Source organism: Cucumis melo, chromosome 2 (assembly GCF_025177605.1).
Source record: "Cucumis melo cultivar AY chromosome 2, USDA_Cmelo_AY_1.0, whole genome shotgun sequence".
In the NCBI taxonomy this organism is placed as follows: Eukaryota; Viridiplantae; Streptophyta; class Magnoliopsida; order Cucurbitales; family Cucurbitaceae; genus Cucumis; species Cucumis melo.
Window position 1 is genome coordinate 23,331,330 of NC_066858.1, and position 25,942 is coordinate 23,357,271.

A 25,942-nucleotide genomic window follows, 5' to 3' on the forward strand; every position below is an offset into this window, starting at 1 on the left:
TTTTTATTTGTAAAAAATGACTTAGAATAAAATTAGTAGAATTTGTTAAGAAATTATTTGGAAATTGATCAACTGTATTTACTAATTTAATAACATTAGACATGAACGTCACCGTTGGAGAGAGTAAGCCAAATTGTTACAACAAATTTTCGACGTTTTCGTAATAAAACAATATGCAATAAGAATTTTTTTCATGTACAATGTGAATTGGTAAAAAAATTAATAAGTAAAAAAAAAAATAATAACCGTACCCACATAACCCTTCCCCCAAACACATCTTATTCATAACGCTGTTATAACCCTTCCCCTATACATCTCATCATAAAATTACATTTCTAAACCCTTCCCTTGAATAAGGTTATGATAAAACTAGGTTTATCATAACACTAATCCTTCCACCAAACCGCCCCTTAATGTTCAAATAAAGTCAACTCCTTTACCCATTTGTTAAGTATTCATACACCTTTATCCATACACACAATTTTCCAAGTTTCTTGGAGAAAGTGGAAAATTTGGAGATTTTTATAATTTCTTTATTTTCTTATTTATTTATTATATTTTATTATTTTAATATTATATTTTCTCGATTTCTATATTCCGATTGTAACTCATTTTCACAACATTTTTTAATTATTATTTCTAACATTAATGTTTTTTAAATAAATCTTTTTATTAGTAATCTTACTGAACATGTTTTAGAAAAATATATATTGTATTTCTCTATTTTACCGATTCTAATAGCAAAAATAATTTTAGTGACTAAATTTAATTTTATTCAAAATACATGAATTAAAATTAAAAATATTTTGTTTTGTTTTGTTATATTTGAAAATGTGCCTTTTAGCTAGTTCTACGACGATTATACCAAACTGAGAGAAATTTGATGAGAGGTTCTAGATGTGAGATTAGTAATTTAGGTTAAATGACTTTTAGATCTTTGAATTAGATTTTGCTATAGTTTCAGTTAATAAACAATTTTAGAGTGTGTTATTTTTCAGCAACTTTATCATTATCTTATTTGTTTGCATCAAACACGAGTATCTATAATAAAATAGGAAAAATGTACTTTTAAGTTTTGGAATTTAGTATCGATACGGTTTGAAATTTTAAAAAGAACACTTTAATCCGGTTTAAATAGCATATGGAAAAGAAGAAAGGAGAAAGAAAAATCAAAGGAGAAAAAAGAGATTCACATTTTTTTTTTCTTTTGAGAAAATGTACTTCACAATTGAGTATGCTTTAAGATTGATTACAAAACAACATTTCCCAGTTTCTTGTTTCAAACAAAGGCAGTTTGTTTTACAAGTTGAAAATTTTGGCCTTTTTATCTCTAACAAGACAACAAAACATATATCCTTCATCTTGTAGGATCAGCCACTTCTTCTTCTTCTTCTTCTTCTTCTTCACAAAATCACAACTCTTTCTTGTCAAATTATGTATACATTTTCCTTTCATATCTCATGAAATTACATTACAGTCTCTTCATGCTATGTCTAACACAACATTCTCTTCTTTTTGGTCATCCAAAAGAGGATGTTTCAAACACTTATCTTCTTCTTCCAATGCTTTTTCTTTACTTTTTCCCCACAAAACTAAGTAAAGCCCAAGTGTTATAAGAACAGCACCAATAACCCTGCATTTCAATTATGAGAAGAAGAAAAAAATCTAGATTAGTCTCCATATAATGTCTATGGAAAAAGGTCTTTGAGTTTGTCGATTTTACCCGCCGGAGAATAACCGATCGCCGAGGATGAGGAACGCCATGATGGCTACTAGGAAAGTTTGGAGAGGTTGGAAAACAGCAACAAAGACAGGATCACTTTTGTGGATGCACCATGTTTGGAGAGAAAAGACAATGCCAGAGGCTACAATACCCTATAAAAATCCAAAGGAAGAAGAAACTTAGATCAGTTGGGAGATTTCTTGTTTTCATTTGGTTTTATAATGGAAAGAAATGGATTGAAATTTATGGGAAAACTTGAGAGTTTGGAGAGTGAGTTCTTACAGCATATAAGATTGTGAAGAGTTCTTCAGCAGATTGGATTTTCCAGTATTGATAATCTGTTTCCACAAAGCCAGCTATGACTAGGAATTGGATCAGACCAAAGAAGCATGTGTATGAAGTTAACGTTAGTTTTGCTGGATACTTCTTCAATAAAGATCCCTGCAAAAAGTGAGGAAAAAATTATGAGTTTAGAGCTAATATATCACTAATTGACTCAAAAGTTTAAACTAATAGGCGAAAGGATATCATCTAACACTCCTGAACTTGAAATACGTAAAAGATTTAACGAGTGGAAATCAATATTTAGTCGAAGAGGAAATAACATTGGAACCTTCTTGATCAATTATTAGGATATCATGTTAAATTATTGATTGATCCAAAAGTTTAAGCTGATAGTTGAAAGTAAATTTAATATTATATCATTTAATACTTTCTTCATTTGTGGGCTTGAAATATGTAGAAGACTCGACAAGTGGAAATCAATGTTAACTTGGGAAGAAACAATATTGAGGACTTTCTCGACCAACTGTAGCGATATCATGTTAGATCACCCATATTGTAACCCTAAAGCTTAATCTCACGGGTAGAGTAAATTTAATATCACATTTGAACTCTACATAAATCATCTTAAACCAATGAAAAAGGTGTCTTCTTAGTTACAAATCTAAGATGTTTCCCGACTCTATCTGATATGAAGCTTTGACTTTATTTTTGAACTCTACCTAAAGGTCAAAAAGCAGGAGATGTATTATTATATTTTAGTTGTAAATCTATGAGCCTTTGGGACTGTAAAAAATGTAATATGGATATAGTTTTGGGAAGGAAAATGAATATGACCTGAAAAACCATCCAACCAGCCCAAGAAAGGCAGTGGCCTAGCAGGTAAATACAACCCCATCTCCAATTTTGGACTTTAATTGTAGGGTCATCCATCTCTAAGCTATTACTTCCTTGAGTTAGGAAATTGTTGTGGAGAAGTGGAGGGCCTCTATAGAGAGTGATCACAGTTGCACCTCCAACACTCCCAATGGTTCCCAAAATCTTTGCCAAACCATCTATCCTTCTGAAGTTGACTTGCTCTAGCCTGAAATAGAGAAGTTTTGAAACAAAAGATGTTAGTGTTAAATTACCAACTATCTCAAAAGTTTAACTTGATGAGTGAAGGTAAATTTGATATTGTATCATCTAACAAAGGTTTGAACATTGAACCTCTTAAACCATTTTCTTTGATACCATGTTAAATAACTGATGGGGTTGAAGGAGGTAGAAAATCAAACAAATATAAATCAATATTAGTTATAGAGAAAATAAAATTGTAAATGTTTGAACATAGGATCTCCTACTCTGATACCATATTAAAGCATTGATTGACCAAAAAACTTAAGCCTAACGAGGGAATGTAAATTCAATACAATGCCATCAATTCATCGAAGGAATGGAACATTTCACTTGAAGAAAAGAAAATGCCATTAAAGGCTATAGAAGTGCAGTGCGTAGGTGTACCTCAGAACAGAAGCCATCACAAAGGTAATAGCAGGAACTGAGTTTTGCATTGCAGAAGCAAAAGTTGGGGATGCATAGTTTAGCCCCAAGAGATAGAATCCTTGATTGGCAGTAATCCTAAAACAAGGCAAGTTTCATACATTTTAAAGATCAAAGGGCAAACAGAAATCAAAAGAAATGGAAAGCTCTTTTTTTATCTCTTACCCCAATAAAGCAAGAAGAAAGAACTGAAAGAGCAAAGAGAAAGTAAGAGGTGGCCTTTCATTCCTGAGAAAATACCCCAATAAAACCACATTTTAGCACAGATGAAAGGATAAACTCTCACATTACAAAACTTTATACAACAATTTATAAACTTACTTCTCTAGAAAATAAGCAAAAGGACCCAATAGAGCTAAAGCGATCGCGTTCCGATACACCGGATAAACAACTTTACTAACACCAATGTTTAAAGCAACTCTTGACACAATGTGAAATCCTGCATAACACAACTGCAAAACAACCAATCCAAGAAGAAGCTTTATTTTCTCGGAAACAAGACTTCCCTTTGCCATATCTGCTAGTCTTTTTTCACTCTCTTTTGCCTTAACTGTCACAATAAGCTAAACAAAAGTACTCCATATATTTATACTATTTGATACTTGTAGGCAAAATGAAAGGGCCTGTCACAATCATGAATCTTCTCATTATTGGCAATATCCATAGGCATAAAAAATTAATCTTCTGCATGAATTTTAGGTACTAACTGTGATTAAAACATCCCAAAAAAAAAAAAAATAAATAAGAAAATTGAAAAGGGTCTGAATGTTGACTTTTGAAATGGATTTTGTTGGGGGGACAGTAATGGGATTAAGCATGTTAGCCAGATAATGAAAGAGAGGATGATCTCAGTTTCATTTGGCTTGGCAGCAAGATCCCACTACTTATTTTATATCTTTATATTTGTTAAATATTGACTCTTGTCTCCTGATGTGTTTGTATTATCATAATGAGCAAATTATATTGCTGCTTAACAATCTAATTGTTTTGTTTAGACAGGAATATTAGTTTAATTTATAAAAGGAAACATTATGTAATATTATCAATAATTGTGATGATAAACAGTTGAATTATGCAACTAGGATAACCATATTGATTATGATGTTGGTGTTTGTTAAAAATGAAGAAAAATTGATCAACTGGTTTTATTGTTAGTGGAACGAATCAAATGAGGGGAAGAACCAAGGGTTGGCATGTGCTTGTGATTATTGATTGGACAATTTCTTCTTCTTTTTTTTTTTCCTTTCCTTTTTTATTTATTGTTGGGACAATTTATATGTTGCTATTTTTCTTTTATTTAAATCTGTGAAGAATATAGAGGGAAATTTAGAATGAAAATTTTTACAAAATTGGTTCGGAATTAAAAGATTTCTTCCTCAGTCATTTCATTTACAGAATTAGGATATGTTTCAAAAGTTGTAAAATTGCTCTCTCGTTCTGAGATAGATTAAAAAAAAAAAGAAAAAATACGATTTTAACGTGCGGTCAATGTTAATCTAATTCTCAAAAGGAGAGAAATAATGTCAAGTTTTGATCACCATACTAAGAAGGAGAAGAAAACCGAGTATTTGTCACAAATAGCACCCTTCTTAGCTAATTGTTTAATGACTATGTACAAAACAATATCGAGTTTCAATCTTCCTACTAATTTTTTTTTTGTTTTGGTCTCAATATCGATTCAAGAATAAAAAAATTGTTGGTATGAATGTATCATCTAAATAAGTTAACATTTTGGTTTGATCTCAATATCGATTTTGGTCATGATAACTAGAATGAAACGTAAATTGTTATCGATTAGAAAAGGACTATATGATTTATGAAAATCTTAAAAGGACTATTTCTAACCCTTTCCTAAGAATTCACTGCGTTCTGATTGTTTGTCTTACAAAATAATAGAAAAGTATGAAAGCCATCTTTAATTATGATGCATGTATATGCAACTAGAGGTTTTAATGTCTCAAATTATAATCCCTTTAATTAATGAGAGTGGTTCTTAATGGTCCATCTCTTAGAATATATAAATATTATCAAACAATACAATAGAGAAATGCATACAATAAATTCATGTGATGACAAGTAAGCGACACATAGATCTCTTTATTACAATACAAATCAAACGAATCTCCACCAATTATTTACCTTTCCAATCATGAGATTCTTCCACCAAGAGAGAAAACTTATTAAAAAAGAAAAATTGCAACTTAAATCAATGAGAAAGAACAATGTGACTATTCATGGGAAGAAGATTGATTTGCATTATACAATCAAGAAAGGAAATAGATTCCCTTGAAACTAATCATTAATAATCTCAGCCATACTGATTGGTTCAACTGCCCATGAACTTTAAGCACAACCTGACAATCACAGCTTAAAACAGAGTAGAGGAGAATAAGTACATAATCAAGTTCAATGCAAAATATTGCAATCAAGATGTCCCTACTTTGAAGTTATTTTAGTTATTGAATATCATTGAGTTCCAATCATGAAATCATCACTCCTGATTGTTTGGTCATAGACAAGAATACATATCTAAGCATGAAATCAACACTATAGTTGTGTTCATAAATATTTCCACCAACATACAAACAACTAAGGAAATCTTTACTTGCACAATATTGTTGGAAGGTAATAACATCAGTATCTTACAAAATCTTGAAACTGAAGTTGCACATAAATTTATACACTGGTGTGTCACTGTTTCCACATCAGTTCCAAATACTTCATACCTCTAACTCTTGGGAATTCCACAAACTCGCTAAGCAGTCCACTTGTACAAAAAAGTTGGCATCTTGAGAGCTCGCTTATACAGCACTAGTCAAACAGAAATCTCAGACTTGGAATTATTCCTTTGCCTTATCATTTGGGCCTGAACACAATGACAATTGCAGTACAGTTATCTTTACAGCGTCGCTCACGGATTGCTTCCCTCACAAGACGTCGACTTATTGATGCTACGGACAAACCATCCTGTTCAACAAGGATATCTTTTGTAATACTTGATCAACATGAGTGTTTAATAACACTAAACAACTTACCATGATTCTCACGAAAATTTAACTAACAGATGGCCCAAGTAAAAATTGAAAGCAATGGAAGTTGTACATCTATATAACGCTCAAATTCTTTATGCTCAAGTCACTGAAACACAGCGAACGATGTCTTCAAACAAAATACAAGTCAATGTTGTATGGTATCTATCACCTTCACTGAGTAAAGATTGATAGCAATGAAGATATAATTAGAGAGAGAGGTTATTTTGTGAAATTAGATTCAAGATTATGTTGTGAAATAAACAATGTCATCAAACAAAATACCAACTGAGCATCTCCGTAATTTAAAACATTAAAATAGTAATAAGACTCTCCATCTAGAGTTCATTTTTCCTCATTAAAGTTATTACATTTGAAAAAGTAAAATAAATGAAAACAACCAATAACAATAAATAAAATTTATCAACGCAACAACTCAACCTGATCATGAAAGAATGCAAAAATATACTTTGTAAAAGAAAGAACAATGTCAATGTTGCTCCAATAGTTTTACTTTGAAATAGCCAACCAAATTTCATAGTGCCCCTACCTTCAATAATTTTTGCACAAAATCGACTGCATCACTTGGTCCAAAAACCTGAATTTTTTTGAAAGAGATCAAGAAGGAAAGAGAAAAAGAGATAAGGAAATGACAACAATAACAGGAATGATAGGAAAAAAGTATCAATAGCACTCAGAGTCAAACTAACCCCCCAAAGTCCATCACATCCGAGAATGATAAAATGTTCCCTATCAGTCAATTCAAAAGAATGAATGTCCGGAGTTGCGATAACACCCAACTGCAAGTATTATGTGGTTGCTGCTCAGATTTCAGTTAAAAAAATGGCAAACAAAGAACATTTGGCTATAGTTTAATTAAAGCTAAGCATAAAAGCAGCTTAAAAGAGAACATTTGGTTGTAGCTCATACGGGAAAATGGTCAACCACAGATTGGGGTCTATCACAGAAAAAAGGTTGTCAATTAAAAGATTTCAGTTTGTTATAATTTCACTTAAGATGCTATGTTTCTCATCCATCTTAATCTTTGCCGTGAGATTTTATACTGTAAACAACTAAAACCAGGAATTATTGGATAAAAAGGGTGTATGAATCAATGCACTAAACCTTTTTAAATTGGCGATCTCCAAATGCCCGAGAAACTTCAAGACGACCCTGCAAGCGACCATTTGAACCAACAACACCACCAGCCTGGAATAATTCATGTTTTTTTAGATCTAATCAGGATGACAAAGACTAGCGCAATTTGATGCACAATGATAAATGCAGGCAACATTTCTGTGATGCACTAACCAAGCTGCATACATACTTAAAATTGCACAACATCAAACATTCATACATCTTATTAAGGCTGTTTATTTCATGAGTATCTGAAATTCACATAAGATTCTTCCTAAGTTAATACTATTTCATTTTGTTTCAAACTTCCACTGGAGCATCCCCTTCCTGAAATTTGGATGCCCCCTCCATGGATCCATGTGACTTGAAACCTTAAAAATGTCCATTTGAGAACCCAAAACGTTCACCCAACGGATGAAACTTTTAAACTCTATGATTCACTAGGCAGTAGACATGTCTGATCTCATGTATCATAGACAGCATAAGTGAAGATAATTAAGCATCACAAAGGAACTGAGCATAGATTTCTTCTCTTGTTGAAGGGTATTATTATCGACTGTGCATTTGCCAAAAAGTTCACTTGAGAAAATTGATTCACTCGTACAATGGTCATCATTTTGACTGTAAGAGTCTGATTCTTGGTTCTTATCAGCCAAGAAGCAAGTTGACAAAGAGCTAGCGGAGGGAAGAAAAACAAAAACATTCCTTATTCCATCTCTTCTTTGTTGCCAATGAAACACTAAATATCCTAAGCTCTTCAGGAGATGTATGTAAAGACTAAATGGCTGAAAGACATTCCGAACCTTTCTTGTTTCTGATAAAAGGAATCTTTAAATTTAAATGATAAGATATCATATACAACGCTCCAACTATCAAATTAGTGTGGTATAGTTCTGAATCTTCAGATGATATCTCTCATTGACCACACAAAGATTATAATGCTATTGAACCTTAAATCCTTCACTGTGTTGTATGTCTAGCTCGCTGTTACCCTTCGAGTTAGTGCCTTCTTTTCTTTTATTGTTCTTTTCTTTAGTAACACATATAATCGATCTCCATAGTTCTTACCTTTTGAATGTTTATTTCTTTAAAAGAATAAAGGTTCTTACCTTTTGTATGCGAGCTCTCTCCTGTGGGTAGATTGCCTTATGTTCCCTTGTCAAAACAATAGCCTTTAAAGAGCTTCCACCATTAGAGTTATTTGTTGATTTATCAGTAGTCAAAGATCGGGCTACAACTGCTTTAGCATCACCAACATTAGCAACAAAAACCTACAAAATCCCTTAGTCAGAAAAACACTATCTTGAAAATCAAAGAAATCAATAAAAAACAAAAAGAACAATAACTTAAGCAAGCTGTTGGACCATTAAAAGGAAAAAACGACAACAACATTTATGATCATTACAAAATGGCCGTTCTAAAAGCATGTGCCCTGCAAAAGAAATTACAAAAACCGTTTAGGCACAATATAGATTGGTCCCTTAGGCCTTATATATACGGTGTTGTCCAAATTCGTCCTTATCTGTTAAAAACTTTCAACTTTATCCTAATTTTATCAAATTATTTCAACCAAATCCTTCTGTGAGGAAGGGGGAGAAACTGTGATGATGAGAAAATAGGAATTGATTGAAAAGGAGAGAGTATCCAAGTCAACCTAAGAAGAACATAGTACACAGACTGTCTTCAAGTAGCAACAATCATACAAGGAAAATAGTTTTAAAGATCTACTTAAAAAGCTCTAGTTTAAAGCAACTTAACACATACCATCCAACCTTTTCAAATTTAAAATAACCATCTGAATCAAATACATGGATTTTATCTCAAAATATTTAGCTTTCCAGCAGGTCAATAGTAAAAAAGTAAATGAACTTACTGTTTGACCTAAGACCCAAACACAAACAGCAGTAGCACCATCCTGCCATCCCCCTGAAACAATTTGTCAAACAACAAGATGTAATTAAGGCTCTTAACCATAGCCTAAGAAATCTCCAAGCACCTGGATTTGCTCTCATGAGGTATGATTGGAACTTATCTCTATCTTCAACCACAGTAATGCAACAGCATGTTATTTATTTTTCAAATAATTGCTTAAATTAAAATTGATTTCTGCTGCAAGTGCCTTTGCCTTTGAGCCGTGGTTTTCATGTCAACTAAAAGTCTTGCAGACCAGTCAAGAGACATGTGCTTTGGGAAGTGTGGCCTGTATACAATTAGCCTAGACTCGCACACAGATGTTTTTTAGTGAACAAAGGATTGTGTCTTTAACTTAATTTATTTATTTTTAATATAAGAAGCACAAAATTTCACAAGATTGTGAATGGAACCTCTTTGACTTGAAAGGGGCCTCACTCAACTACACCTTTTTGTTATCCAAATGAATTGTAGTTATTTAACTTCTTGCCTTCTCAGAAATGGGTAATCTTGTCTTCCTACTTGATGAGTTATTCTTCTTATCATTATAATTTTTTTTTTCAAAATGAAAAGCCATGGCCTATATACATGATTATTACTAGAAGACAATTAGACTGAACCCTTCTATACTCCCATTGATACAAATAGAACAGCTAAGGTTTCTTTTATAGTATAAACATAATTATGAAAGTAACCAGCCCACATAACTCAAAAGTTAGAAGCACCTGCAGAACTTTCTTGAAGAAGAGACTCATCTGTTTTCCGAAACCCTACAATATATAGAAAAAGGCAATTAAATACATCAAGTTGCAAATACAACAAATCCCAAGTCATTGATGAAAACAAAAACAAAAAGAACCATTCGTACCATCAAGTATTGCCTTTTTTGTTGCTTTTACATCCAACTGGATCGACATGAACAAGTAAAAATAGAGGCAGGAGTCAGACAATATGGATATAGTCAGGTGCAGGGCACCAGGACAAGATGACATAAAAATCTCAATACCAAGATTAGAATGCATGTGAAGAAACTGCCAAGGAAATGGATAGTGTGATAAAAAGTTATAGGATATCATGGCCAGCCAGGCAGATATCAACTAAAGCGTACCCAAAAATTGAAGTTGGTGATTAAAAACAATGTCATCACCAAAAGTACTAGCATGTGAGTCGTAGTGCCTTTTGAGTTATTTATCAAAGTAGTACAACTATTTTGCAGTTAATTCAGGTTATTCTGGAAAAAATGCTATCTGCTAGATAGAAATTAATCAACATGTTAAGTATATTCTCTAATATCTATTTTAACGTCTAGATGGACATCATGGACTAAATTAGCCACTGTTCCTTCATTTGGCATGAATTAACATAAACAGTTTAAAACAGCTTCAACCTACGAGGTCCTTGTTTCTATTAACTAATCTAATATGCTGAAAAACAGACTAGGCAAAACACACCAACTCACGTGGTAACCCTGATGAGAGAACGTTCTTATGCAAATGCTTTTGAGCGTGCTCGGCAGCTAACCGACCCCCATGTCCATCGTAGATAGCAAAATGTGCACATCTGACCAGGAAACAAAGAACTAATTGAAAATTTTCACAATTTGTCAGAATAAACCACTGAAGTTCATAATGTACCGCGTCTTAGCACTGGTGTTAAATACACTTCAAAAGTATTCTGATTGGTTGTCAAGCACTAATTTTTTTTTATTAAAAACAATACTCTTAATCAATTCCATCAACAGTATAAAAAAGGAGCAACTTCGTCCTAATACCAGTTCGTCAATTCATGATAATACCCATGAAACATATGATAAAAACTCAGTAAGGGCACACAGAAATGAAATAAAACCGTAATAAACAACTAAGAACCTCAATTTCCCAGGAAAATCCAAGCTTGCATCCAAGAGCAAAACCCAGGCATCTTCCATTGTATGCCTAGACCCTTTATCCTCCGCAGCATCCGCTTCAATCACAAACTCGACTTCCCTCTTGATGACCTTAAGTTCCTCATCACCATTAACAGCTTCCAAGTTCCTAGCGCCAGTTTTATCGGCAGCAGCTTCAGTTTTAAACTTCTTCAAAGTAACATCAGCATCTTCGACATCAGCGCCGCGCTTGGACTTGGGTTCGAACTTAGAAGTCTCCTCTTCGAGAATTGATTTAGCAGTATCGGCCATTGTATTGTAGTACAAAGAAAATTCGAGAAAAGTGAAGAAGAAAATGGAGAACCCTATCTCAGGATCGCCACCGGAGAAGTGAAATCATTTAATACAATGACTTCCCGCGACGGAGAGGGCCGTTTTCATTTATTTATTTGCTTTAAAACATAACCAACAGTGTAATAATCATAATACTATTACACTATTGGTTATATACTCTTCATAAATATCAGAGAAATTGCATCAATTTTTTTTTTGAAAAAACAGCCCCGTGAATATAGCAAATATGATGGCTACCAAACGCTAGTTATCAAGTGTTATTCATTTTTCAATATGTTACTTTTACAATTTAAAGAATGTAATGACATGATCTCTATTTTTATAAAATCATTTGTTATTTTTGTAAAAATTACTAATTATTATTTAAAATTTTTACTATATTTTTCTAAGTCAAAGAAATTTACATATTATAACTCAAATTGTAATAATTTGTATCTTAAACCTAAACTATTATAATTCAACTGTTAACATTTTACACCAAACACTATCTAAAAAGTTGATTTGTGACAAAAAAAGAAAAAAGAATGTGCGAAAATAAGGTGACACATGGTATAAGTTAGTCACCAAAAGATACATTTTTTTCATGCTTTAGTAACTTTGGTCTTCTCTCATAGTCGACGTTTGAGTTAGAAATATGTTTTTTCAAATAGTATTTTTTGAATAAATACAAATAAAATTGAATTAGAGAAGTAAACGAGGTGGGAGTAGGATCGAGATGACTTCCTTCTGCTTTGTCCATCCACCAAAAATTATACTTAAAAGGTGTATGGAAGCTCCAACTTAAAATGGTTTGAGCATTTAGATGTGTGTGTTAAGAAAGTTGGGGTAAACATTATATCCTTATCTTTGTTTTATGGTATAACATAACAATGTACAACTGAACTGAGTCCTTAAAATAACAAATCTCTCTCTCTCTAACACTATGATCACTCTGGAATCCATCATCTATGCAATCAGTTCATAGTGTTTAATAACATTCGATTATAGAAATTTGATCTTAATCAAAGCTCTTCGATTACAGTTTGTTTTTATTTAAAATACACCTTTTTGTTTTGTCCCTAAAAAAAATGACAAAAGTATAATGTTTTGATTCATCATCCAATGGGGGGGCAGCTAAAGGTCAGCCACTGATGAACCAATTGGGGAAGTTCCCCTCCGATTCTTCTCCTTCATTGTCATGGTTGAAGATCATCAACATTAGGGTTTCGCCATAAAAACAGTACTCAGCTTCTTTACTTCTTAAAAAATGGCGTGGAGAAGCAACATTGATACTTGTGTCCAAATATGAAATACCTCCACTACTTGTAGTGGATAGCTTTATAGAACAGGATCGATTTCATCATCACTATTTTAAAACTAAAATCGTTTTGTACGTTTTTCTTTTCCAAATTTAAATATAGGCGATTCTTGTTCGAGCTTGCTGGATCTGATTCCGTTGTCTGTGAATTGAGACCTCTTGATAGGAACTATTCGAGTTCCTTTTTCTGCAAGGCTCTGCTTTGTCTTTCCTTTGTCTTTCCTTTGCTTCAATCTCAGTCTATTCTATTCGGCGTCCTTTAGGTTCCATCGGGTATTAGAAGCGAGAAGAGAAAGCTGAGTGTTGAGCTTCAATGGAGGAGGCTGCTATTGACTTTCTTCTGGTTCCTTTAGGTCTCTGTTTGTTGGTGGTCTATCACTTATGGTTGGTTCTTACCATTTATCGGAATCCCAGACGGACGGTCATTGGTCTCAACGCCGAGTCTCGCCGCCAATGGGTGTTTTGCGTGATGACTGTAAGTTCCCTGAGTTTCAAAAACTTCTTTGGAGGGCGGGAATTGTTATTCGCAATTGTGGGTTATGAATACTATCTTTATCTAATTAGACAATTATGTGAGAATTAGATGCCTTGACAATTGAATTGTGATGGGTAAACTGTATATTATCTGCTGGGTAATGATTTGATTCTATTTTTGGTGGGGCATTGGTACTGAGCACGTCCTTGGAATTCCTTGCACGGTTAGCAAATGGAAATCTTATCACTTGAATGATCACTATAACTTGACAATGGTTTCTTTCATGCTCATGTGGTCACTGTTATAGTCATGAAATTGTATTTGAGATAAAGACAGATGGATGTCCTCTTTGTAGCAGTACGCTGTTTCAACACTGATTTCTCTGTTATTTGAGTTCAACATCTTTAGCTGTTAGGTTGAGTCAGCTTGGAACTTTTAAAAAACTCCAGTTTTGACCAGTCTTTATCAGCGGAGTTTTCCAAAATTATGCTACTGTTTTCAATTCTATAGCATGCTTGCTTTAGCTAGGACCGTTCCTCCATGTGACAGACTAAAATGGGAATGAAATACACCCGTGTTGAAGCCATAAGTGCCTATTATCCTTGTCCAAAAAGCATTGAGTTCTCCCCAACTCCCAAAGAGTATAGAACATGAACTTCAGCTTCATATGTTGATTGCTTAATTTGAACGCAAATTCATTGTTATAGGAGAATGGAACCTCTGACTTTGAGATTGATACTATAAGCACAATGCTCATTTTGGCAACTCAAATTCAGCATTGACCAAGTTAGACTTTTAATTAGATGGTAACACCCGGTCAAAGAACATCTTGTACATAAGTTCAAATATGTTTCTCCCTCATGATGGTTTAGGGGTTTAATTATCATAGAGGATCTCCATGTGAACTGCCACCAACTTTAATGATACAAGTTTCAATCAGGTCAACCTGGCCAATTAGAAAAACTCAGGCTTTTAGTATTCAAAATGCTCCAGTGAAATGAGAAAAGTGACTTCATTTGGATTTTTTTGACGATGGATGCAATTTGTTTGAACATAAGATCAATATATGGAAGATCAGGCTAATACAAAAAATGTTATTATCTACACTTGTGATGTGAAGAGTAGTTTGGAAGAAAGTATACAACTTTTATCCTTCTATGTTAATGGAGTCTAATTTTGTTTTTTCTTTGAGTTAGGTGTTTATGGCTCTCTTTCGTATAAATGACACAAGGGGTGTAGTTCGAGAAATACATCCCACTATGTTTCCACATTTCTTGTTGTTCCATATTTTTCTTCTAATTTATCATACATAAATAATTTTCTTTTACTTTCGTTCTCTCGTTCTTTTTTGTTACCCTTGGAGCAATATACACATGTAAGTTGAAACTATAGGCACTATCAAGCAAACAAGTCTTATAAGGCCATAATTTTATGAAATACAGATGATATCATGGGAAAATCATCTTCTTGAGTGGATATTTCCTTTCTTTAGTAAAACCACAAGTTCATGTGAAAACTGAAAGTTCTTCAATGCAATTCTAACTTGACCTCCTTCTAAGTTTAGTTCTATAACAACAAGCTAGAAGTTTAGACGCTCCTTATTTGTGCAGAAATTGTACTATTAGACAGAGGTCTATGCTCCTTTAAAGTAGAACTCTTCACCATTCAATGAATCACTTATTTTTTGCAGAGACTACGGTTTGCATTGTTGTTTTCACATAACCAACACATATCTGTATGTTAGATAATGGCAGTTTATTTTCTTCAGTTCAAGGTTTCTGTTCTGTATGCTTGAGGCTTGAACATGATGCAATATTTGATTTTCAGGATCCATTGAAGAATGGTGTTTTAGCTGTTCAGACAATACGAAACAACATAATGGCATCTACGCTTTTAGCAACAACAGCAATAACTCTCAGTTCGTTAATTGGTGTTTTTGTGAGCAGCTCATCTGACATGAGTAATGCAAAATTGCATCTAATTTATGGCAACAAGTCTGCCCTTTGTACTTCAATCAAGTACTTCTCAATCTTGTTGTGCTTCCTTGTTGCTTTTCTATGCAATGTGCAGTCAATAAGATACTATGCTCATATAAGTTTCTTGGCCACTGTTCCTACGTGGAGAGATCAGAAAGAGTCTATTCAGTATGTTGCCAGAAACTTGAATCGAGGCAGCCACTTCTGGTCCGTTGGATTGCGAGCATTTTACTTCTCATTCCCTCTCTTTCTGTGGATTTTTGGGCCAATTCCTATGTTTGCTTGTTGCTGTATAATGTTATGTATTCTTTATTTCTTGGACACAACGACTAGTTTTACACGGCAACTTCACAGCCGATCACTGAAGGAGGACCAGGAAGTCGATCTGGAATCACCTCGTCAGGTGTTGTAAGTACTGTTTGAGTCTCGTAATACCCTTGATCTAGGCAGTTCTATGAATATATATCTTTCAATGTTCCAAACCTATATCCAACATAGTCTAATATATAGTCATTAAATATGTTTGCTTCAGCTGAATTCCTGATTGCTGAAGACTATAGATTAACTTGTCTATATAATGACAACTTTTGACGAAGTGCCAATAAATGAAGGGCTGGTTTTATTCTCCAAATTGGAATGAAATATATTTGAATGCATTTTTTCTCAACGTTTCTAATTCAAGTTGCACTTAGTTTTGTTTGTATCATTCATTTTTCCCTGTAGTAAAACATTATTATCCCTTACCTCTGCTATCACACCTTCTATCATCCATCGGAGGAAGCTCATTGCCTGCTAATGATGTTTCTATATGCCCGAACTTAATAAATTTGGAATCTACCTTTCAAGTCGTGCACTAATTTTGTTAATTTTAAATTCATTCTAAGGATATGAATCTGAACTCCCACACCTTAATTAACACAAAGTCAAACTCACTAATTACCTCTTGAACCTTTGCCCAACATCTCTACAAAATGAATATTGTTCGTGTACGGTTGATGATTCAAAAGAGAGTCATCATATCTTTATCGTGCTTCCATTACAGGTAAGCTATGGCTGTAATTTGGTAACATTTTGTCCCATTGAATTCTGGTTTATATTGTAGTAGACATTCAATAATGGCCAAGCTTAATTTGTACAGATCAGTAACATCTGTTTTAATTGTCAAAGCACAAAGACAAAGAGAGAGACAAAGAGAGAGACGCCAGGTAAGCTGAAAATAACACAACATAATGTGTTTTGTTTGTGATTTAAAGGACATAACTGGGTGAGTAACACAGTGAAGTGGGTGGAAGTCAATTTGGATGCTTTTCTTTTTCTTTTATTGCAATTCAGAAATATCCTGTTGAATTCTCTCTCATTTTCCATTTCCATAAAGTTTAACCAACTGCCTAATATGGCCAAATGCAGCCATTCAGGTTTTGTGGTTGACAACAGTGTGCCACAGTACACTGCAGCCAGCTTTGGCAGGGCCAATAAGATGGCGTTGACAATCCCCTGTGGGGAGCCAAATAGTCAAGCTTTTTTATTCATCCTTTTCTCCTGGATCAAACACATTCTCTGTGATTCTGACTCGACAAAGTCCATTTAGGGCTGTCGCTCTTATCATCATCATCATCATCTTCAAGGTTTTTTCATGGAGTGGCCCAAGTTCTTGAATATATTGTATTGCATGCTAGGTATAATAGTAATATGTGTAGTTGGGAGTGGAACTCTGATATTGAGGGTTGTTTTTGTGGTGTTTGCCTAGATAGTGGAGCACTTAATGTTTTTGGGTTAAAATATGGGAAACTCAAATGAGAACTTTTGGGTAAGACCATTTGCCAATTTTGCAAGATGTATCATTGTGGTTTAACTAGCAGTTATTGTAGATTTTGAAGAGGTTTGGCGATTGATGAATTTAAGTAACAAAGGGAGTTGACATTCATAATTGATTTTTTTCTGTTGACCTACATATGTAGCCCATCTTTCTCCATGTATATTATTAGTATTATTTAAAATTTATCGTTTAACTTTTAAGGTGTCATTTGAAACTCATGATTAAATCTTCTGGTTAAGACCTTGATTGTGATGCTTTTAGCGTTAATGCCAAATCGACCGTATACAAATTCGTAAGAATCTTGTATACATAGCGAAGACTCATTACTAGATCAATATTGAAGTGAAATCTTAAATAAGCTATTTAAGATGGTGTCTTAATGTTGCACGCCATGTAGCATGAACTCAATTGTGAAAACAATTTAATCGAATTCTTTATTTACTTTCGATGCAGAAACTTTCTTGGCAAATCAAGAAGGGTTGTCATGATCGAAACTAATATATAAAACACTGATATGATTCAAAACATTGACATATCTCTCATACATCTATGTTCACAATCATCAAATAAAATAAATTCCTCCAAGGTAAGAAGTAGACAACTCATATAAAACGACACATTTTTAATAACAATTTAAGATCCTTAAACACCATTTGGAAGTTTACCATTTTATTAGTTTTCAAAACTTCCTCCCTTCAATTATTCATATATTCTTATATCGCCCTTAATTTGGCACTCATTAACTTTATTCTTTTTAGTTTGTTTGGTACTCACTTGCTTCATATAAGCTATGAAGCATCATTTTCCCAGAAAAAAAGATCAAAGATAAAACTTTTAATGTGGGGATAGGAGTTGGAAAGGGTATATGTGTGTATCTAAGAGAGCTGGTTGAAAGTGGGAGGAAGGGGGAGACCCAAGGGCAAGTGCAATTGGAATCTTTCCTCTTTTGTGTGTTTCTTTACTTCCACAAGACATGGGCTGTCAGTGTCAAACCTATAAACTACCTATCAACCCATCAAAAAACTTGTGAACCCTCATCAACTCAGGGCACGAGGGGTGATCGCACTGAGTGAGAATGGCTCGAAACCAACGATACGTCGATATAGGGTGGAAGCAATCAATCTTGTTAATAAAAAGGATGCTTCGAGAATATTATTTTTGTTGAGATATCATAAACAAATATGCTTATATTATAGCTTTGGTTCCCTCTCATGTCCTTTGATGTGGAAAGATGTCTTTCTCGATTGTATCTTCTGTACTCTCTCGTTTGTGACAAGGAGTTGATCGATGTGACAAGGAGTTGATCGATGGAGTAGTTAGTTGGGTTGTTTCTATCTTAAGAGACTTCTAAAATATAACGCCGTTTTATGTGCAATGAACAAACATAAATACATATGGTTGGTTGAAAATTAATGTTGATGATGTTCCTCATTCAAAGGGGGGCTTGGCTTGGGGGTGATGGTAAGAAATATGGATGGTGTCGTTGATCTTATCTAATTCTTTCTCTTCTTTTGGTGTCATCTATTGTGAGGTGACATAGTTATTTTAAAGTTAGGGAATTGTGTTCTTCCGTTGTAATGTTATGACTCACTCTTTAGACAAATATATTGTTGCTGATAAAGATAATTTGATCGAATAATATTTCGATGCCTTATTCAAGAGAAGAAAAAGACATACGAACACAAATACTGTTGCCCCACTTGCCCACCCACCCCTTAAATTAGTACCTCAATCTCTCTCCTCTCCCATTGGAGATATTTTACCATCATGTCAATCCAATCATTTTTGGATTGTTTTCACCTTTTTCATCTTTCTTTTTTTGCCTATATTGGTTGAAAGATTTGGTTAAAGTTAATCAGCCTATTAACTTACATATGATCTTCACACCAACTCACATTAAGAATTTATCTCCCTTTAATCACAACACAATATAAATGCTTGATCATATGTATATGTTTGAGGGTTTTTATCATATATGCCAAGTTTAAAAAGAGAAAAAAAAAGCCTCTTTTTAGCCCTTTCTCAACATGAAATTCTCTACTTTCTAAATTTGCACATATAATATTTATTTCTCTTAGCCAAAAAGTACTGTGAGGTTGAGGGATTTCAAGCCTTTGATCTATTAGACATTATTGTTTATAAAAGCCCAAATATTCTTAAGTTGGTGCTTTCCTATAATAACATACAAAAAAAAACAACAAAACCAAAATCAATTGGACAACACCAGTTTAATTTTACTATAACAAAGAATAATTAGATTATTGCATCACTCAATCCCACATAATATAACAATTAGTTGTGAGACATTATCATTTAGTTAAATGTAGGTAATTATCCAAAATTGAATACAATTTTATGACACCATAAAAACCCAAGCTTTAATTTGTTCCTTAATTCAATCCCATGTCTTAAAATCCAATGGACCAAAGTGGGAGGAGAGATCAGGAGAGAAGATATAATTTATTTATGGAATGTACACTGAAAATAATATATAAATGGAATAATAATCTATGAGAATGTATGAAAAGTAATGGCTTCATTTTTAGGTGAGGATTTATTCCAAACCCCTCCTTTAATTTTTGCCTCCATATTTATTTACTTTTGGTATTACAAAAAACACAATATCTATACATAATGTTGGGAAGATGAGTAATGTCCATTCTCACCCACAAATATAAATGAATCAAACAAGTGGCAGTTGTGAGCCTCATTTCCCCCTCTTTGAGGAATATTCACTTTACTCTTTTAATATCTCATTGGCATATAGGCATCTTAATTGGTAATTATCATATATCTTCAACCCCTTCATCATAATTTCATTAGTTTCCTGCATTAATTTCAAAAAATAGAACAATATTATTATCAGTAATAACTCATTCTTAAGGAAAAATTATTCCTGGTGCTCATCAATTTCTCAAGTATATATCAAATGAGACCTTTTTCTTCAGAATTTAATTACCCAAAAGTCAGTTAATTTTTTTTCTAGCTTCTTCTTCTCAATCTAATTCTAAAAATTTGAAGCTTTATCAAAAAAGTTATAATTTATTTTTTGAGAGTAGTTAATCAAAAGGGAAAGTGTTTAAGTAAAAAGAACGTGAGAACAGAAAAAAAAAAAACCTTACCAATTAAAGGAAACAAGAATACGAAGATGAGTAGACGCATCCGAATACCTCAACGTCTAAGCATATTTCTTAATAATTCTTCTCATCCTCCCTTGCCCTAGGCTGTTTGAACTGCTGCACAAAGCACCTAAACACATAGAAAAATCAACACATTTCTTAGGGCTGTATATATGTAGAAGATTTATAAATTATAAGTGATTAGAAATGGGAAGGAGATTAGAAAAATATAAGTAAATTAAAAGTAGTGAAGGGATGGGGTATATAAAAGGAAGGGGTGAAGAGAGTGATGACAGAAGCATAGAGAGCACAAATGGAGTGAAATGCATAGTGATAAGGATAATAATGTCTCTCTCTAAAGTTCTAAACCCTAAAAAACAAAGAATGATATTAATAATAATGATTGATGAAATTTTTGCATATCATCATCTGTGCTCTCTATCTTCTGTCAACAACATATATCACATATGTTCCTTCTTTTGCCCCCCAACAAAATTAAACTTCATTTTAGGGAAATAAAAATGGAAAAAATAAATCCAATAATTCTAAATAAATAAATAAGAAAAGGAAAAAAAGAGAGAATAAAAGAGAAAAGAAAAAGAGATATTTGTTGAAAGAAAGAGAGAAAAGAATGATTAATCGAGAGCCTATTAATGGTCTCCACACAAATGGTCACTATTTATAGGAAACTTTGAGAAGAATTTGAGAAAAAAAAAAGAAAAAGAATGGTTATATATATATATATATTTCGCTTCAAAGATATTTTATTTTGAAAAATGCTTGTTTGATGCTTGAATTTTAGGTTTTGTTTCGATTTGGTCCACTAAGTTTTTATATATTGCACTTTTAATCCTTGAATTTTGAGTTTGATTTCAATTTACTCCCTAGATTTTTAATTAAAACTTACAATTTTATCCAAGATTCGGTTTTTATTTCAATTTAAGTCTCTAGTTTTCAGATTTACAGAGTTTTTTTTTACTAGATACCCACTTTCAATATTTCATGTAATTATTGTCTATTAATTAATAATAAAATAATTTAAAATACATATAATTAATTATGTTTAAATCATCCCTATTAAAACTAACTTTAGAATTTTACTTTCATAATTGTCTTAAATAAATTAATAAATATTTAATTTGCATTAAAGGTTCGTTTAAAGTATTAATTTTGTAACCTAAGGACCAAGTGGAAAGAAAAAATTAAAACTCAAATTAACATGATAACAATATATAGTTTCTAGCTCAAAATAAGGACTAAAAATGCAATATTTTAAAACTTAGGGGACCCAATAAAAATTAAACTAAAAACTTAATTACCAAAAAGATATTTTTCCTTTTTCCATATATTTAAAAGATACCCCAAACCCTGTATATATATATATATATATATATATATATATATATATATATATATATATATATATATATATATATATATATATATATATTTCTTTCTTAAATTATATATCTTACCAAATCCTTGTGTGTGCGTTTTTTTTTTTTCTAATTAAGTTATTTAATTTTATGAATAATTTGGTAGAGAAGAAATAACAATCGGGAAATTAGGCAGTGAGAGAAGAAAAATATGAGGGAAAAAATGGGTTTAATTAAATTTATTTTTTCAAAAAAAAAATTGAGAGAATAATAAGATATAAAATCTTGAATTGTACTATGAGTTGTACAGATTATATTGATGAGAGTTTTGCCATAAAATCTGATCCAATATAGTTTGTTATGATTCTCATCTTGTTTTTTCTTTTTCTATTGACTCATTCTTTGCAGTGAGTGAGACCCACTTCAATTAATGTTCTTACTCCAACAATCAAATTAAAATTACTTACCCATTCCCACATTTTCATTCCCTCCCATCCAAAACCTAACTTTAGGGTTTAGCTAGTCGTCGAGTCGGAATCGAGCCAACTTTTTTTGTTAAATCTAATCTAGAGAAGAGAACAAAGTTGTCCATAATATATTATACTACAAATTTTAATATGCTTTTTCGACACTTTCCATTAGGTTAAATTTTGATTGTATCCCTCGTTTCAGAAAATAGGGTTGATTGGTTTATTACGTGAATTGTACCTTTTTTTAGGTCTAAAAGAAGAAATTTAGGTTTTTTTTTTTTAAATTATCCCCAAGGAGAGATCAATCAAACATCTATTTTGAGGTTTTTATATAGAAATACTTATAATAGATACATATGAGAAGAAAATGTAATATTTAGTATTTTTTTTCTTCATGTTAAAGATATATATTTGAGAAAATTAATTAGACATATGAAATATTTTCAAATATTGTAAAATGAGTTCAATTATTTATAAATATAGTAAAATTCAACTATCGTACATATTTTCAAAAGGTTTTGACATTTAAGACAATTACCTTTAAATTTAACGATAACAACCATTTAACCTTATTGATCATCTCGTGGGTTGAATGAAATTTAACTATGGTTAAGTTTTTTGATATATATTTTTTTCGTTGTATATAGTATCCTCAACAAGCACCCTTTAAGAAAATGTCTCCTAATTAGGTTGAACGATAATCAAATCTTAACATTTACTTTTAGAATTTTAGATCACGGTAAATTTAGTTAAATCAACACTTAGAAGAACAACAATTGAATACATACAAAATTCAATATATATATATACTAAACAATTGTGAAAGAAATTATAATAGATACGAATACTATTGTAGAAAAAGTAAAGGGAAAAAAAGGGAGGGAGTGAATTAGGAGGATATATATATATACAATGTGACATGTTGTGTTTGAATTTATTCCTTCAAATTAAAGAATAAGAAGGAAGAAGAAGAAGAAGAAGAAGAGGAGAAGGAGAAGAAGAAGAAGAAGAAGAAAGGGACCTTAGTTATTTGAAGAAAGCATAGATTTAATTAAAATCAACTTTAAAATGTGTGTTGGACACAGCCACATTCTATCACACCCACAACAACCTATCATATCTTTAATTGGATGGTTGGACTTGTCACTTTCACATCATAATCACTAATTAAAACACACACACACACACACCCTTAATCATATTTTTTCTCTATTTTTTAATTCTTTTTTTCACCTCCAACATTGGATATTAAAAAACCCCTTACCAAATTATTTATAAAATTTAAAAAATGTACTTCTCTAAAGTCTAAGCTCGGGAGAATACGACTCCGTCTAACCTATAAGTTCTAAAGATAACACACCCTTTTAGTCCTTTTTATGTTTGTAAAAATAGACTTATTGAAGATAGTGATGGTTATAGTGGTGGACGTGTGACAATAGGGGAGGTGGTGGTGATGGATCTAAAGGTGGATGGAGAAATTAGACGGGGGATTATGATTTTTTTTTTAAAACTTTTGGCTTCAAAATCTTATTGTGACGATGATAAGATAAGAATGGATTCATCTGATTTTCAAATTTAAAAATCAATTAAAGTATTTTCATTTGATTTTTTTAAAACAATTAGACGATATTTAAAATTAGAGAAAAAAAAGAGATATTTTTTATTTAAAATGTTATATAATTATTTAAAATAAAATTCTGAAATTAGTAAAGAGATATATTTTAAAAATTTGGAAACGAAAACGAGTCTATTTTTATAAATTTGAGGATTAAAAAATATATTTTTAAAATTTAAGGACCAAGCACAAATATATTCTTCAAAAACTCGACTAAAAAGATAATTTTTCGAAGTTTTTAGAAACCTATATCAGACCCTGTATCTCAATTATACTTTGTTCTAAGTTTTTGTTTATTTTTATAAATATTCTTTTGTGACGAGTGGGAGACCTTAAGAATAGTGACATTGAATACTCAAATTATATGCTTTCATAAAAGAGATTTATGTGTAGTGGGGAATGTCATGTTAAATCACTCTCCCTCAAGGTTTAAACTTTGACTAAGTTTTATTTTCCAAATTATGTTTAACAACACTCAACCAATTCACCTTCTCATTAAGGTGGTAAAATGTATCAACAAATCTCGAAACGAATTTTCTATCAACTTAACGTCGTTGAGTCCAAAGCAAGGATATTTCGTAAAATGTCACTTTCTATGATAGATAATGATAGATATTAATAAATAATGATATCACTTTATATGATAGACAATGATAGATACCGATAAATAATTATATTTTTCAGATTTGCAATTTAAAACCATTACTCATCAAAGTACAGTCCCTTCGATAACCATTTTGCTTTTTTTTTTTATTTATTTAAATTAAGACTATTTCCTTTAATTTCGTTGTCTTACTTTAGCTTGTATTAAAAAGCTGAAAAAGAAAATAGAAGAGTCGCATTATTAGCCAAATTTGACTTAATTTTTAAAAATATAGATTAAAAAGTAGATTTCGAAACAAGAGGCTGAAGAGATGTTTATATGTTTAGCTTCCGAATCATCCAAAAACAAAAAACCGATATATTGACTGAATTTTTTGTTTTTGAAATTCTTAATATTGAATTTATCAAACATTAATTTCGCCGATGAATCTCTTTTTGTTTTTTTATGACTAAAATTATAGCCAACATATTTATCGTAAATAAAAATTAAGTTTTTAAAACTTAAAAAATAAATATCTAAATGTTTGGTTATTGCCCATATGAACTTAGCTTAATTTATATGTTCTCGCGGACAAGAGGTTTTCAATTCAATTTTTTTTTAAAAAAATGCACGGTTGTTTGACAATTTTCAAGCGGCATTAAAAATAAAACATTTATATACATATTCTTTTGGAAACATTATGGCATTTTGGGTATTTATGAAGGTAACATTCCTCCCCCATTAAGTAGAGACAAAGAGAGATATATCATACATCATATGTATAGCTATGGATTAATTCCCTATGGTAGCAACTTGGGAGGTGAAAACATTGACAAAAACCAAAGAAAGAAGAAAAGTTTAAGATTCAAAATGGCTCATTCAATTCCCACTCAATTATCACACATTTCTTATCCTTTGATTTTTAAGATATATAGATATGTTGTCTTTCTATTAATCACAACATAGCCTTATTGAATAAATTAGTGGAAATGGTGGGGTTGTGTCATTTTCACATACATATATAAACCATATAGAAAAGGAAGAAAGAAGAAAGAAGAAAGAAAGAAGAAAGAAGAAAGAAGAAAGCAGAAAGAAGAAGACGATGGTGATCCAAAACCTCCAACACAACACGTGTCGACACCCCACTTTCACCCCTTCATCATAATATAACAACTCATATGCCCCTTCACAATGAGTACACCATTGATAGCTTAGTTACACATATAACATCAAATTAAAACAAAAATATTCAACAATGATCATCATAATTAACACAAAGCCTAACATCTCTCCTTTGATCATATTTCTGTATAAATCATCTAATAGCGATTGGGTTTTGTTTTGAGTTTATAACTCTCGATCATATTGAACTT

The 25,942-nt window shown here is 32.0% G+C and overlaps 3 protein-coding genes, 1 long non-coding RNA gene and 1 other non-coding gene across 6 annotated transcripts; 1 reads left to right on the forward strand and 4 right to left on the reverse strand.

Annotated features, from left to right (window-relative positions):
* Positions 1-1,395: 1,395 nt before the first annotated feature.
* Positions 1,396-4,250, reverse strand: LOC103494154 (WAT1-related protein At3g18200). The gene is made up of 7 exons (XM_008455228.3): positions 3,869-4,250; positions 3,713-3,775; positions 3,509-3,625; positions 2,843-3,089; positions 2,006-2,164; positions 1,724-1,875; positions 1,396-1,633 (listed from the first exon to the last, which is right to left on the reverse strand). Exons 1-7 carry the CDS (start codon positions 4,060-4,062, stop codon positions 1,483-1,485), a joined length of 1,083 nt encoding a protein of 360 aa, XP_008453450.1. The 5' UTR covers positions 4,063-4,250; the 3' UTR covers positions 1,396-1,482.
* A 1,877-nt stretch (positions 4,251-6,127) lies between these two features.
* LOC103494153 (probable protein phosphatase 2C 8) lies at positions 6,128-11,958 on the reverse strand. Of its 2 annotated transcripts, none has more exons than XM_008455226.3 (10): positions 11,493-11,958; positions 11,076-11,184; positions 10,493-10,529; positions 10,350-10,394; positions 9,587-9,639; positions 8,823-8,984; positions 7,702-7,785; positions 7,287-7,376; positions 7,127-7,174; positions 6,128-6,514 (listed from the first exon to the last, which is right to left on the reverse strand). In XM_008455226.3, the coding sequence occupies exons 1-10, from the start codon at positions 11,798-11,800 to the stop codon at positions 6,404-6,406; spliced, it is 1,047 nt and encodes a 348-aa protein (XP_008453448.1). In that variant the 5' UTR covers positions 11,801-11,958; the 3' UTR covers positions 6,128-6,403. The 2 variants fall into 2 exon arrangements, with proteins under 2 accessions (XP_008453448.1, XP_008453449.1); XM_008455227.3 differs by having other exon boundaries at positions 6,128-6,531; positions 11,493-11,947.
* An 868-nt stretch (positions 11,959-12,826) lies between these two features.
* Positions 12,827-16,221, forward strand: LOC103494152 (uncharacterized). The gene is made up of 2 exons (XM_008455224.3): positions 12,827-13,614; positions 15,442-16,221. Exons 1-2 carry the CDS (start codon positions 13,453-13,455, stop codon positions 16,000-16,002), a joined length of 723 nt encoding a protein of 240 aa, XP_008453446.1. The 5' UTR covers positions 12,827-13,452; the 3' UTR covers positions 16,003-16,221.
* Positions 16,222-19,925: 3,704 nt separating this feature from the next.
* On the reverse strand, positions 19,926-21,214 carry LOC127148120 (uncharacterized). Its single transcript, XR_007818780.1, has 2 exons — positions 20,529-21,214; positions 19,926-20,233 (listed from the first exon to the last, which is right to left on the reverse strand). It is a non-coding gene; the product is annotated as an uncharacterized LOC127148120 (long non-coding RNA).
* On the reverse strand, positions 20,805-20,986 carry MIR156B (microRNA MIR156b). Its single transcript, NR_120748.1, has one exon. It is a non-coding gene; the product is annotated as a microRNA MIR156b (primary transcript).
* Positions 21,215-25,942: the final 4,728 nt, after the last annotated feature.

Coding starts and splice junctions, on each gene's coding strand:
- LOC103494152 (XM_008455224.3), top strand. CDS start 13,453: ATGGAGGAGGCTGCTATTGACTTTCTTCTGGTTCCTTTAGGTCTCTGT. Junction 13,615..15,441: donor GGGTGTTTTGCGTGATGACT/GTAAGTTCCCTG, acceptor TTTGATTTTCAG/GATCCATTGAAGAATGGTGT.
- LOC103494153 (XM_008455226.3), bottom strand. CDS start 11,800: ATGGCCGATACTGCTAAATCAATTCTCGAAGAGGAGACTTCTAAGTTC. Junction 11,185..11,492: donor GATTTTCCTGGGAAATTGAG/GTTCTTAGTTGT, acceptor TTTCCTGGTCAG/ATGTGCACATTTTGCTATCT. Junction 8,985..9,586: donor TTTGGGTCTTAGGTCAAACA/GTAAGTTCATTT, acceptor GGGATTTTGTAG/GTTTTTGTTGCTAATGTTGG.
- LOC103494154 (XM_008455228.3), bottom strand. CDS start 4,062: ATGGCAAAGGGAAGTCTTGTTTCCGAGAAAATAAAGCTTCTTCTTGGA. Junction 3,626..3,712: donor TTTCTTCTTGCTTTATTGGG/GTAAGAGATAAA, acceptor GCCTTGTTTTAG/GATTACTGCCAATCAAGGAT. Junction 1,634..1,723: donor GATCGGTTATTCTCCGGCGG/GTAAAATCGACA, acceptor ATTGAAATGCAG/GGTTATTGGTGCTGTTCTTA.